The sequence below is a fragment of the Copadichromis virginalis genome, linkage group LG3, assembly GCF_057382275.1.
Source record: "Copadichromis virginalis isolate Kocher_CV1m ecotype Utaka linkage group LG3, C_Virginalis_male_GT1.1, whole genome shotgun sequence".
Lineage (NCBI taxonomy): Eukaryota > Metazoa > Chordata > Actinopteri > Cichliformes > Cichlidae > Copadichromis > Copadichromis virginalis.
In genome coordinates, this window is record NC_140620.1 from 18,472,443 (window position 1) to 18,485,914 (window position 13,472).

At 38.1% G+C, this 13,472-nt stretch overlaps 2 protein-coding genes and 1 pseudogene across 2 annotated transcripts in view; 1 reads left to right on the forward strand and 2 right to left on the reverse strand.

The window, feature by feature from the left end:
• Positions 1-785: 785 nt before the first annotated feature.
• Positions 786-1,017, reverse strand: LOC146713180 (costars family protein ABRACL pseudogene; annotated as a pseudogene).
• Positions 1,018-4,714: 3,697 nt separating this feature from the next.
• The window catches only part of LOC146713181 (uncharacterized), a 229,722-nt gene continuing 220,964 nt past the window's right edge, over positions 4,715-13,472 (reverse strand). Inside the window, exon 6 of the mRNA XM_085452307.1 lies at positions 4,715-5,526. Within this exon, the coding sequence (XP_085308433.1) occupies positions 5,306-5,526 (221 nt within the window). The 3' untranslated portion in view covers positions 4,715-5,305. The remainder of the gene's footprint in view (positions 5,527-13,472) is intronic.
• On the forward strand, positions 6,212-9,099 carry LOC146713182 (programmed cell death 1 ligand 1-like). The gene is made up of 3 exons (XM_085452405.1): positions 6,212-6,908; positions 7,398-7,763; positions 7,995-9,099. Exons 1-3 carry the CDS (start codon positions 6,827-6,829, stop codon positions 8,150-8,152), a joined length of 606 nt encoding a protein of 201 aa, XP_085308531.1. The 5' UTR covers positions 6,212-6,826; the 3' UTR covers positions 8,153-9,099.

The following is a 13,472-nucleotide window of genomic DNA, read 5'->3' on the forward strand; positions in this document are numbered from 1 at the left end:
TTCACATTTAGGTGCTGATCCCATGATTTCAGCATGGCCCTATTGTCTTTGTGGCTGTGGATCATGTGACACTGACTCACATGGAAAGTGCAGTGTGCCGTGTAACCCAATGAAAGTAAAATGGAAAAATAAAGAAATGGATCTTTGATAATGATTTAAAGAGCAAAAGTGAGGAAGCTCAACTGCGTTCGGATCCTGGGGTTTGTTCCCAGTGTTTTGTGGACTTCTGAATCTATGTAGTATTGTGTTTTGAAAAGTGGGGTATGTTTCTAATTTTTAGTGTTTTGTTAATTTATTAAGTTCTTTTTGTGTTCAGGCTGTCCTGAAAGTGAAGTTGAGCATTGCTCATTTACATATATCCTTCATGTAAGTAGGCGACATGCTCTACAGTAACCCCAAGCTTACAGCACCTGGTATTCCCAGGCAAATTCCCATCCAAGTGCTAACCAGGCTCAACCCTGCTTAGCTTTTAGGATCACACAAGTTTAGGTGTGCTCAGGGTGGTAAAGCTGTAAGTTATGTCCTGTGGGGGTCTGGGGTCATGATAATAAACTGTAGAGGCAAGTGAATGCAAAAAGCATTATATTCCTGATCTGTGGTCCAAATCACTGAAGTATAAAATACTTAATTTGTCACACTGAAAGCAAAAAGCAAAAAAATCCTATGCAGAAATGCCAGCTGAGTCTGGCGGTGTGTACTGTTAAGTCAAATCCGATTGGTGATTGGAGTTCAGTTCTAAAACTGAGTGTTGTGAAGGAAAGCTGTCCTATCCCAGCACCGGCTTCTCATTCTTGGAGCCGAATGATGTCAACGTTGTTGTGGACACTTTGCAGAACCAGCTCTCCCTGGAAGGCAATCACCTTCTTCCTAGTGGCCGTCAGAGTGGCCACCAGCGCTTCATAAGATGTTGGCACAGCGCTCGTGATTAAACAAGACACAGAACTTTGTGATAAATTTACCTTTAGCATTTTCTCTGCCCAGTTGCTGGATCCCCTGAACCAGCAAATCAAGAGACATTTAATTTTATATTTTAATCATATATTTTTTATATTTTAATTGTTGCTGATTACTTTGACTTGTTTTTGCTTGTAATGACGTGAAGGACGACTTTCTGATGAATCGCCACCGGTGGAAAATGATGCTGCGCTCAGAGAACTCCCTTTAGAAATGCAGACACCTGCACTGTGTTACCTCTGAAAACAAAAATGCAAATAACAACAAACTATCCAAGAAAATCTTTCTGATGCATAAGGAACAAACTGTTTGAGATTATCACATTTTTTCTTCTTATTTCTTCTTAGATTCCAAATTTCTTAACATGAATCACAATTTATAACTACAGATATGCGAGGTCAGAAATTCAAAACTATTTCACAGCACACTTTTATTTTCAGAACAACTCACATGTACTTTACACACAAACTAAAATGTTGCTTGAAATATAGGAAGCTTTTACTATTCATTTTTGTGCATGTAATATTCATAACTTATGGTTAGACATCCAGTAGTAGAAGTACCTGTGCTGTGATGTTTAAATTAGATTAAAGCATTTAACTATGGTGGCCCTGAGAGGCCAAATCCACTGCAAGCTGAGAAAAGCAAAAGGTCAACAAACATATGAATCTCAGATTTAGAAAACACATTATCTGCATCTTTTTCTCCCTCGCAACACAAACAAATCCCCGGCTTCTTTTCAGTGAGCCTCTCTGCTCCTTCACATGTTCCAGTTTTTTGTCACTTGCACAGCTGTTCCACTACGTTATTGTCTCCCCTAAATCACTTCACTTGTGTCTTTATGCAGCATTTTTTTGTTTTTCTATTTGCTTATGTTTTCTTGCGTTGCAGTGCATTTCATCTCTCAGGGCCACCGTGTCAAACAGGTGTAGGTCCCAAACAGATGCTGCAGAAATGAGGGAACTAAAAGCAGCTACAACAACAATTAAGATGAGGTTTGCATTCATAAAATTGTTTAAAAAAAAAAAAAAAAAGGAGCTTTTGAAGAAGTTGTGGTTTCTTATTAAAATAATAATAAACACAAAAATCGAGATTGAGCTTCTGTTTCTCTTTTTCCTTAACTAGCCTACATTTCATATAAAACCTAATCTCAGCTTTAACAAACTGGGCTTTCGGTTTTCACAGGCACTCTGGATAAATAATATGACTGGTTCAGTAACATCATCGTTACAGTGCACGGGATTGGTCTGTTTCCTTTGGGCTTTTGTGTCATGAGTCGTAAAACCAAAGAAAAAATTCTGCGCAGATTAGAATCACTCTACCGTAAATACAAGAAAAGCTGCACCGAGTGAAAAAGAAACGATCTGCATCCGCATCCAGATCTCGGTTCGGCTGTTCATGACCTGGGTTGTGGAAGGAAGGAAGTGGAAGATGCACTTTTCCCACATGAGTAGAACAAATTGGGTTCCCAGTACACACTGAGCCAATACCAATAATAACTGCCAGATGGGTCAGACGTGCACATACTCACAAGGGTCAGAAATGCAACATGACACCCACTGGAGGCTTCACCAGTAAGACCTACAGCAGATCAGCAGATGACTGAAAAGAAGAAACTCTTCAAAGCTCTGATGAAACTCTTAAAAAATATAAAATTACACATTTCTGGAGTCGTACGGTCAACAAAACGCACCACCGACGCCGGCTGCTCTGGGCGTTAGCACCACTGGAGTCCAATACGACATCATCATGGACTACAAAAGACATTTCATATGATAAAAAGGATTTTATTTCATCCGCACAATGAATCATAAATCAATTTTAATGTGGATTTTCCTGACGTGTGCTTATCCACTCTTCTCATTGCAGCAGGGGAAAAAGCTCTTAAAGGTACAACGGAATAAGGAAGACGAGACTACAGAACAAAGCACAGCCCAAAAATGAAAATGGAGAATCCAGTACCCAGAGGTCGCCACTCCTTCCCTCTAAACTATGGACCAAGTGTCCAAACACTGCAGTGAGGTACACAATTCACATAAGAAAGTTCATAAATGGAAAAATAAGACAGGATAAACCTTTAATTCAAATACATGAGAATCAAATGTTTTTGGATTAAAATGCAAAGACACGTGCATGAATTATTTTGTAGTCAAAGAGGCTGTCCACTTACAAAGTAGTTAATCAGTAAAACCAGGAATTAAAAACTTTTGAAGTCTAAAACCTGAGTGCACACGTAAAGTATCAGCCACTCTGTCTATCACTTTAAAGACTTTACATTATTTTAATGCAGATTAACCTCTAATAATAATAGCAGCTCTCTTCTGTCCTGAATCAGGCCTTCTAGCACTGAGAAGGATTTAAGAAGTGTACTACAACATAGGTGTACTATGTCGTCATTGACAGAGATGTAACCTCTGCAGGGTTGTGAGATGGAGGGAGGAGGACAATTAATGAATCAGGAAGTGCAGAGGATTAGTCAGGAGGAAATAAGGGTAGCAATGAAGTGGATGAGGACTGGAAAGGTTCAGATGACATAAGTGTGGAGGTTTGAACATGTCTGGGAGAGAGGGCAGTGGACCTTTAGCAGATTATTTAAACATGATCCTGCAGAGTGAGTGAAGGCCTGAGAAATGGAGAATAGGTCTGAAGGGCAGACAGATGAAGGATGGAGACGTGTCTTTGATTCTGAAGGATGTGACGATTAAGGAAACTATATAAAAATATACGAGTGCCGTGTTGTCCAGGGAGTGGAAGGACCTATGATTCTAATCAGCATCATCACCGTGAGTTGTTTAGTACTTTTCTGTTTAATAATTTCTTATATTTTCAGACTATCTTTCTACTATATTTCGAAGTTGGATTGATCATTGGTCGGCAGTTCTGAAGGCAAAAGGGAGTGCAACTCAGTACTAGCAAAGTGTACCTAATAAAGTGGCCAATAATGTATATTACTATGGATAGATCAAAAAAATTGAACCTATAGTTGTGCTTTTATTTGTTGTTGCATTCAGTGTCTATAAAATTCATGTGTAACAGGCTTTTATTTTAAAGAGCTGAGCACTCCTGATCCGTGTGATGTCACTGAGCAGGTTGGACTTTATGTGAAACCAGCTGTGAACAGCAGGTGTGAACAAACCTATAAAAAGTATTTACAGAAGACATTTTATAAAACTTGTATTAGTATGAAGTTTCCTCCATATCAGATGCAAAACAGCTGATGCACATTCATAAAGTGGAGTTTTTACATTTTCAGTGGTGAAGACTCAGAGTTGAAGGGTGTTGTAGCACTCCAGTGCCAGTAGAGGGCAGCAACCGAACAGTTTATTCTATTAACAATTGGTCAGAAGGTTAAGAGGGGGTCAGCTTCAGTGCACTAACTTGAAACTAAATCCAGAACTAACTTTTTTGCTAAATCAGCTTCTGATTGAAGAACAGGCTTTAAAAAACAGAAGAAAAGACTATTTGAACTATCAGCTGCTGTCAGGTGCCTTCACACCTGTTACCACATCTTCTAATGTAAACACACCAAATCAATACTTATTACAGTGTTATGAATTTAAATCCATGGAGGTTTGTGAAAGTGTGATGTGTTTTTATGTGACATCGTGATTTAAAGTTCAGTGAAGACAAACACTAATGAGCATGTGGAGTGGGCTACATACTGCAGAAACAGTTCTGGTTTAGTCTATTGTTCATGTGTCACAATACAGTATAGTTCAAGGCCAGTGTCATAGTAATGAATGTTAAAACAGAAGTGTTTTTGAGGTGTTTAATGTCAGCTTAATGTCAGGAAAATGCATCACCAGAGTTCATGTGAGAAAACCAAACACATTGTACATAAAGGAAGTTTATTAGTGCTGCAAATAATTTTGTTTACATAAAAATGATTTGCATTTATTAAAATAAGTTTGACCTTGAAATGTGAATTTGTATGATACTAAGCTGTGTAACAAATCCACACGACCACATGATTACAAATGACCTGTACTGCTGCTTCACATGAAAAAAATCATGTTAATTTCTTTGTGTATTACATTGCACAGTGAAACAGACAGTGTTAAGAGCGTACAGGCAAACATCACATTCATTAAAAGTACTAATTCGTTTCTAAACTTTAAATGAGCACATTAAAGATTTTCTTAAACACGGTGTCTGTTCTGACTCGCTTTACGAATTAGAGTCACTTTTTACTTTATTCTTTATGGAAACTTGCTGCTGAACACTTTAGTAATGAAGCAGATGTTTTAAATAATATTTTACTGTAATTTGTGATCCATCCTGTAGATGCAGGAAAATCTGTTCCTGAACTTCAGATTTACAGGTTTTAGATTTCTGTCCATAAAACCTGTTCCTATAAAATGTGTAGCTGTTTGATAAGCAGACGACTCTCAGCTCTGCTTGTACTTAACTTCACGAGGAGAACAAACAGAATATAAACCAGTGTGTTTACAGTGAATGTGTCAGGTCTGAGCTGCTGTGTGGACCAGTTAGAGAGCAGCAGCTGGATCCCAGTGGTTGGACTGGTGGACGACTTCAGTGAGGAGTAGATGACATTTGGCTCTGGTAGAAACTCTGCACACACAAACACACAGGAGGAGAATATAAGCACAAAGCAGAGCCTCTCTGTTCTCTTTTTATACAGCAAAGTGAAAGAAGGAGAACATGTCAGTGAACGCGTCACAGTGTTTTTTTTACACCAGTCTTATAACAAAGTAAAAATCTCTAAAATCTGTTTGTGAGACACAAACTCAGCTCTTCCATGTTTTGCTGTTGCTAATTAAACGCCCATTCTCACTCCGGAGGCGTAACATGCCGGCGTTGCCATAGTTTTGTCACGTCCCGCGGCAAAGGGGACCATCGGCGTTTTTATGGTACGCGGCGGGTTATGGCTGAAATGCAGTGCAATGACGCCCCCGCGGTAATAAACGTTCCAGCCCTGCTGACTAAAATCGCCCCTGGTTTTAGATGAGGTGTTAATTTTAATTAATACCAACATTTTGCTGCATTTTTGTTATAAGAATATGAACATTCAGTGCATATTTGTACTGCGCATTGTTCTCCTGGCACGCCAGAGTGTCACGTATTTTAAAACGTTGTCAAATCTACTTAAACTGTGTCTGGTCCAGTGCAGGCCCTTCACTGTCACTGATGACACCTGGTCTAAGTCATGCTTAGAAGCTGATTGTTTATGACAGCTGATACAACGACTCAGAGATAGCATTAGCAACGGGTGGTATTGACCATACTACTACCAGAGCCTTGGGATCCATGTTTGGCTACGATCCCGCGGCTTACTCTCCTCGCTGTGTCGAGGGTAGACAGTAGCATAACCAACTCCTCTAAACTACTGTCCTGTCGGTAGCTAGCTCTGTCCGTTAGCTCTGGTGTCTGGGATTAGCAGGTTTCTACTAAACCACTGCAGCTGAGGATAAAGTTGTTCGATCAGCAGCTCCAGTCCTTCGAGTTTACGTTTTGTGTGCGTGTGTGTTTTCTACAGTCATTGGTGTGGAGTGGTTGTACTCTTTAGCCTAGCCTCACTCTTCATCAGTTTCCCACTTCCGCTATTTCCGCGCGTGCACCGCCGGTGTTTACTCGACGTCCGGACAAGCGATAAAACGTGAACTGTGTGTGATGTAATCCAGGACCCAAGTGCATCACACACAAACACACCACACGTACAAAAAATGAAAGCCACGCCCCACTAACATCAGCAGCTTCAGGCAAACGGGGCTTGACCAATCAGCACCTCATCTGATGATCAGCATGTGTGAACTTTAATAACGCTACAGTACCAAAGAGTCACACTCTGACTTCTACATCTTTGCCTCAGCATTACAAAGACTCCTCAAGAGGATTTTAATCCATTCACACAATGACTCGAAGATCATTTCAAGTGTGGATTTTCCTGCTGTGTGCTTATCAACTCTTTTCACACGCAACTGCTGAAAACAAAGGTAATATCTTTAAAAAATAATTTTATATCTATATATATATATATATATATATATATATATATATATATATATATATATATATATATATATGACACTTTCACAAAGGCGTTTAAAGACAGGAAACTTCGTAACACTTTCCTGTCTGTATTGTTTTTACACATTCTTATATCTAGAGTGCATACTAAAAAACAAGTCCTCATTAAGGTTTATGAAGCTACTTCGTTTGGCCTGAAATATGTATTTTTTACATTAGTTTTACTGCAGACTTCAGGAGCTATTTTGGAGCTCAATGTCATTCATCTGTGTTCTGTACTTAGTGTACAAGATTGTGGTCAGCATCAGGTCTGATGGTCAAGTTTAAAGGATTCAACCACTATAAACCAGAGACTAGTGCTCTCTTTCTCTGTGATCCTCACTGTGACTTTCTGCTGTAGAAGTGAACACTTGATCCCTTTAACCTCTCTGCTTGTATGGTGTTCCTGCTTTCAGACCAGAAAGTCATCCCAGCTGAGTCTGGAGGGAATGTCACTCTGCCATGTCAAGCTCCAGACAAGGGCATCTCCGTTATAGTTGTAGAGTGGAGCAGAGCTGATATAGAAGATGAATATGTCCTTTCCTATCGGGATGGGCAGTTTGATCCTGAGGACCAGCATCCATCTTTTAAAAACCGGGTGGATCTGCAGGACAGACAGATGAAGGATGGAGATGTGTCTTTGATTCTGAACAATGTGACGATTAATGACACTGGAACATACGAGTGTCGTGTCGTCCAGAGAAGAACAAGCCGCAGGAAGAGAGCTCATCTGAAGACTGACCCCATCAGCATCATCTACCTGAGAGCTGTTGATCCTCCAGGTGAGTGAGTAGAGTTGAGTGTGTGTGTGATCAGAGGTGAAGCTGCTTCCTGCTTGTTGATGTTTGTTCCTAAAGATGTTGTTGATGAGACTTTGTAGAAAGCAGCTGGTCTGAGTGATGTGATCAGAGTGCAGTAGATAATGTCTGACAGCAGTTTGAAGAGGAAATGGATTCTGTTCTGTTCTTCACTCATCACCTACCTGACAGCTGACACCTGTTTCTCACCTGCAGGTCAGACAGGAGGAGACACAGAGGATGGAGGGAAGGAGGCTGGATTTGTTGGACTGAAAGTTGGTCTGTCAGTTTCTGCTTTGCTTCTTGTTACTGCTCTTGTTGGTTTTTTGATGTACAGAAGACGGCAACAGAGAAATTATCCTAATGAATTGTAGCATGTTTGAAATGTCCCAGAGATTTTTACACCTTAATGGTGGTTCAACCTCTCAGTGTTGACTGAAATTATCCATCACATTGTGTATTTGGTGTTCAGCATCTTTGTGAAAGACTTCAACCTGTTCTTTAAGGCACGCTAAAGAACTTAAACTAAGGATTTATTCATCCGAAAAGAAAATTTAAATAATTGCTTAACGTTTCTTTTTTCTTTGGTGCAAAACATCAACGATCTGTCCAGCAAACATTTTCAGATTCAAAGTTTGAACATTCAATAACAGCATTATTTGTAAAATATCTGAAAAACAGTCCAAAAAAACTGTCTGCTCGATGAGCTTCATGAACACCAGCTGGAAATCCTCATATTTGAAAAAGAATGCTGTGAGGTGGAGCTGTACTTACAGTTTAAATAGTTTAAATTCAGAGTATTGAAAGTTTATTGTATGTAGCTATTATTTATAGATGTTTTCTAAGCACTACTTGTACTGTTAAAGAGCACATCAGCATCTCCTTCTTTAAGCTGCTCCTGTTCACCACAGCGGATCATCTACCTCCATCTCCTGCTGCATGCCCCCCTAAACTATATCCATGAATCTCTCTGAGGTCTTTTCCTCCTTTCTGACAGCTCCATATTCAACATCTTTGGCGCCAGTATATTCCCATTCCCTCCTCTGCACATGTCCACTTTGAATGTAATGTTAGCAATGATGAAGATGACTCAGAATTTTTTCTGTACTCATGAGCCTTCTTTTATCAGAATCTTTCTGATCTGTTGATGCTGTTTCTACTGGAGCTCTCCCCCTTCATATCCCTGTTTTTATTCCACAAGTGTTTTTATACCACAAAAATCACATGCCTTGATATGACTGTTATTGTTGTTATATAAACCCTATATAATGAAACCTATAAATTAAAGAAAATCAATCTCGAACTTTTCTTTTCTGTTTTTGTGCTCATAAAGTGTTTACATTTAATTTGATTTATTATCTGTGTGCATAAAACACTGAATGAAAAATGAGCCAGAGAACCTGATTGAGGAAGTGGATGCTGGGTTTCCGATTCACACTCTGATTGGCTGAGAGGTATAGCCTCACCTCAAAAGAGGGTTACTCCGGGTCATTGACACTGAGATTTGAATGATGGCATCAATGAGAACCTACAAAGACATGCCATTCTCATAAGCAACAGTCCTTCTGTGCAAATGTTTACTCAGTATAACTGTCTTGCCTTTTCATCATGAATCATCAAAAAGTGGATCATGAAGTGGAAACGGTGACTTATTTCCATCAAAACACATTAAGGATTAAAAAATTAAAAAAAGATACTGTAACATTTTTATATATTTCAAAAGAACGATCAAAGAAAGTGTGATGTACCATGCTCTTATGTTTTACAGATAACTTCCCTCTCAGTTCCTATTCAGGCCCTCAAAGGAAAGTAATCACTTGGAAAACCTCACTAAGGGACATTAACATCAGCGTTTGAGCTGAATTCATTTGCAGGTTTATACATGTCCCTTCTCTGTCTAGCTGAAGTAGTTTCCATGGCACTTTTAAACTTATTTCTCCATCAAAATAATTTTTAATCTCAAATATACAGAAAGAAATGGAGCCTGATTTTAGTGTTTGAGAAAGAAGTTCAACAATGACTCACTGATGGCTGAGCTTCAGACTGAATCTGTTGTCCTCTCTGATCTTTACGGGGTTTTTTAGCTGTCATTGTGCACAGAGTATAAAATAACAGTTGGTTTCAAAAATTAAAAACACTCAGCTGCTTTTGAACCACTCACTGATGCTACTTCTTCATCCAGGACTTTCAGGACTGCTCTCAAGTAAATTGTTTGTTTGACAATGGATATCTTATAGTTTTATTGGTTTTTCACTTTTTTAAAATCAAGATTTAGGCTGAGCTCATAATTTATATTTTTCAAAGATTTGTGTTGCTCAGAGGACCAGCAAGTATATTATATGATTTATAAAACATATATATATTTAAAAAAAAAAAAAAAAAAATATATATATATATATATATATATATATATATATTTATGTTTCTGTAGACTGTCTGTAGACTGATCACAATATTATCAGCAGTCGACTTGGGGATGAGGGAGTTCTTATAATGTTTACTTTGTGAATGAACGACTAGCTTACACCATACAATAATTAAAAAAAAAAACACTCAAAAGACACAAAGACAAAAGCTTTAGGAGAAATATGTCCGTGTAGGTTGTCAGTCATCCAAGTCATGGTAATCTAAAAAACATGGAAACTCCTCAGGACAGCTTTAGGAGAAAAAATAATTTCATGAATGGCAAAACCCAAAACATGGCAACTAGTGCTGCCAGTGATAAAAACACTGACACTGACACACTACAAAAGTGCTGATTGGCTGAGGGCAGAGAGCCTGATTCTAGAACAACTGTGATTGGCCCAGAGGTATGGCCTCAGTTCAAAAGAGGGTTACTCCAGGTCACTGACACAAAGAATTTTCATGTGCATGTTGGTGTGGATGACTACAAAGCGATGCCATTCTGGGCATAATTGAACATTACATAACTGTATTAAAAATAAAATAACATAAAATAAAATTAAAAATATTACTTGAGACCTTAGAGACTTTAGACTTTACTACTGAAGAGAACCGGCTAGCAAGCTAGTATTTGAACATAATGCAGTGTATGTTTTTGAATAACATACATTTTCATAACTACAGATCAAATGGTTTTGTGTTTTTTAAAACACATTTTAAACAAAAAAGAGTTTAGAAAAAGGTGTTATTAAGACATGTTAGACACTGACATCCTACTTGTCTAAACAACCGTATGCACTTTTCACTGTTTGGTGAACTTTGTAAGAAGTTCATCAGTCTCTAAACCCACTCAAAGTTGGCCTCTTCATGGTATGTGGACTATCCCAAAACTATTTTGCTAGTATACTGAGATAAATATAATACAATGTGAAACACCCTGTTTAAATTAGTAGCTGTGATGCATCTCCTTATTGGGCAATGCAGCACTCTGCTTTGTCTGACTTGATCGCCTCTAAATGTGATCATTACAAGAAAATACAGCAGCAAAGGTGGAGCCTGATGAGGGGAGAATTGCCTGAGGATGGAGCAGCAGCAGTTTAAAGTGAGATGTGCATACAACAGTATGAGACACATCTATGTACTAATATGTATTTGTGCATTTTCATTTATAATAAAGAGCCCGGCACCTCTAAATGAGGCCAGATGCTCAAGTCTATTACTAACATTTTTCACTTTATAGGTGCTTCCAGTAGGTTATCCTACCAACCTCCTGTCTGTGTAAACAGGAAGACCAATTCAATGGTCTGTGAAGCCCAACAAGATGACTGTGAGCCTACAAGAGACCTTGCTAACAGTATATTTGTTCCTTCCACAGTCAACTCTCAAGTAATTCACTGCACACACAATGCCAGGATTATATTTCACCCAAGTCTCAGTCATGTCATGTCTGCTCGTTCAGTTGGTGCCTGAAACAAAACCTCCACCTCTCCATGTGCTGGACTCCTAAGACCTTTAACTATGCACCCTGCCCACTGTCCTACATCACCTTGGAGTTTGTTCGGACTGCCATCCTATAACAGAACTGATTTGTAACACAGCATCTCCAACTTCTGAAAATCTTTCTTTGGGCTATGAGTTACATGAAACCTAACTTTAACACAAATCAATTCAATGACAAACTAGTAAAAATGTTTATATTTACAGTTATAATGCAGGTTCTCTGATGTAACACCCAGGATTATTAGAAGATTGAAACAGACACTGGTTCATTCAAGACAATTTCAAGCTTCACTCGGATATTTAATATGCAGGTAAAACAATACTAGCTACTTGGGATGTTTTTTTTTTTAATTTTTACTTTGAAAATTAAAAAAAATTATCAATAAAAAATTCATTTATTTACCATGTCAGCTGCTGCTCACTGGTTGTGCAGTGCAGAAATAAAGAGATTAAACTCTTCAGTTTCAAACACACACATATCCTGTACTGAAACTTTTCTGTGCATCGTACAGCCACCGAATGATGCCCCTGCTGTTTTTAGTCTGCACCTGTGTTTCAATGTTCATCGTTTTCTGCACTGAAGAGTGTCATGTGTTGGTTAGCCACACCCAAACTGCAACATATCAAGTTTTTCATTTGAGAGCTTTTTGAAACCCACAAAACCATGTGAGAAAAGCAAGGGAGATCCTGCAGAAATCAAGAAAACAAAAACAAAATAAAAGGTTCTCACAACATGAAGACTGTTATTAGCCAAACCAGAGCACAGTGCGGTGACAACGTTCAGCTGTTTCACATGAAACTGAATAACAGGAAGTCGATGCTGTGGATTTACATGCAGAACTTAAATAAAACAACTCAAGATTATTAATTATATTAAAAAACAATGTTCAGTCTGTTTCTTTAAATGTTTCATAGAGAGAATAAAATAATGTGTACCAAGAAAAAAAGACGTTAGACACGTGCTGGCCTAATCAGGGCTGCTATTGCTCAGTTATGACTTTGCAAGTTCCATGGTAAGACAGTGTATACATGACTTTATAGTCATTGATAACTATGGCCTGTGGTGAGTGATGTTTTTGATGTGTTTTGATCCACTTAATCAATATAAATAAAGCGCGGTTTGTGTCTGTGTTTTGCTTTTTTATTTTGTGGGACAAGCAAACATGTTGGTGCTTGTATCTACTTTTGATCTGCTTCACTGTGAGCTGATGGTGACCGTTAAAAAAAAAAAAAAAAAAAAACTGAGTCAAATATGATTAGACCATAGGAAAAGTCTGAGTTTAAACACATGAATATATTTTATTGATTATTTAATTGTCTGTTGCTGTCCAACATCAACCTTTGAGATTTGAAGTAAGCTTTAACTGAGGTTCATCATTATTCCACAGAGTGGCGCTGCAACACAAAATGCAGGTTGAGGAAATAATAAACACATATTTAATATGTTTGCTGTACATGTACTTTTCTTTTTAGTCACACAATACTTAAATATTTGTTGGTCACAGACTGAATTTTGCTGACAAATATTTGTCAAATCTTGTACATTCTTATACTTTAACCAAACACATATATAAAACACAATTTTAAACGTTTTAAAAGTGATAAAAAAAATAATAAACAAAAAAAACACAGAGCATCCAGAAAGTATTCAAAGCACTTCGCTTGTTCCACATATTGTCATGTTACAGCCTTATTACAAAATGGATTCATTTAATTGTTCACAGGCGAGTATGTAAAGCCTTTGCTGTGGCACTAAAAACTGAGCTCACATGCATCCTGTTTTGGTGCATC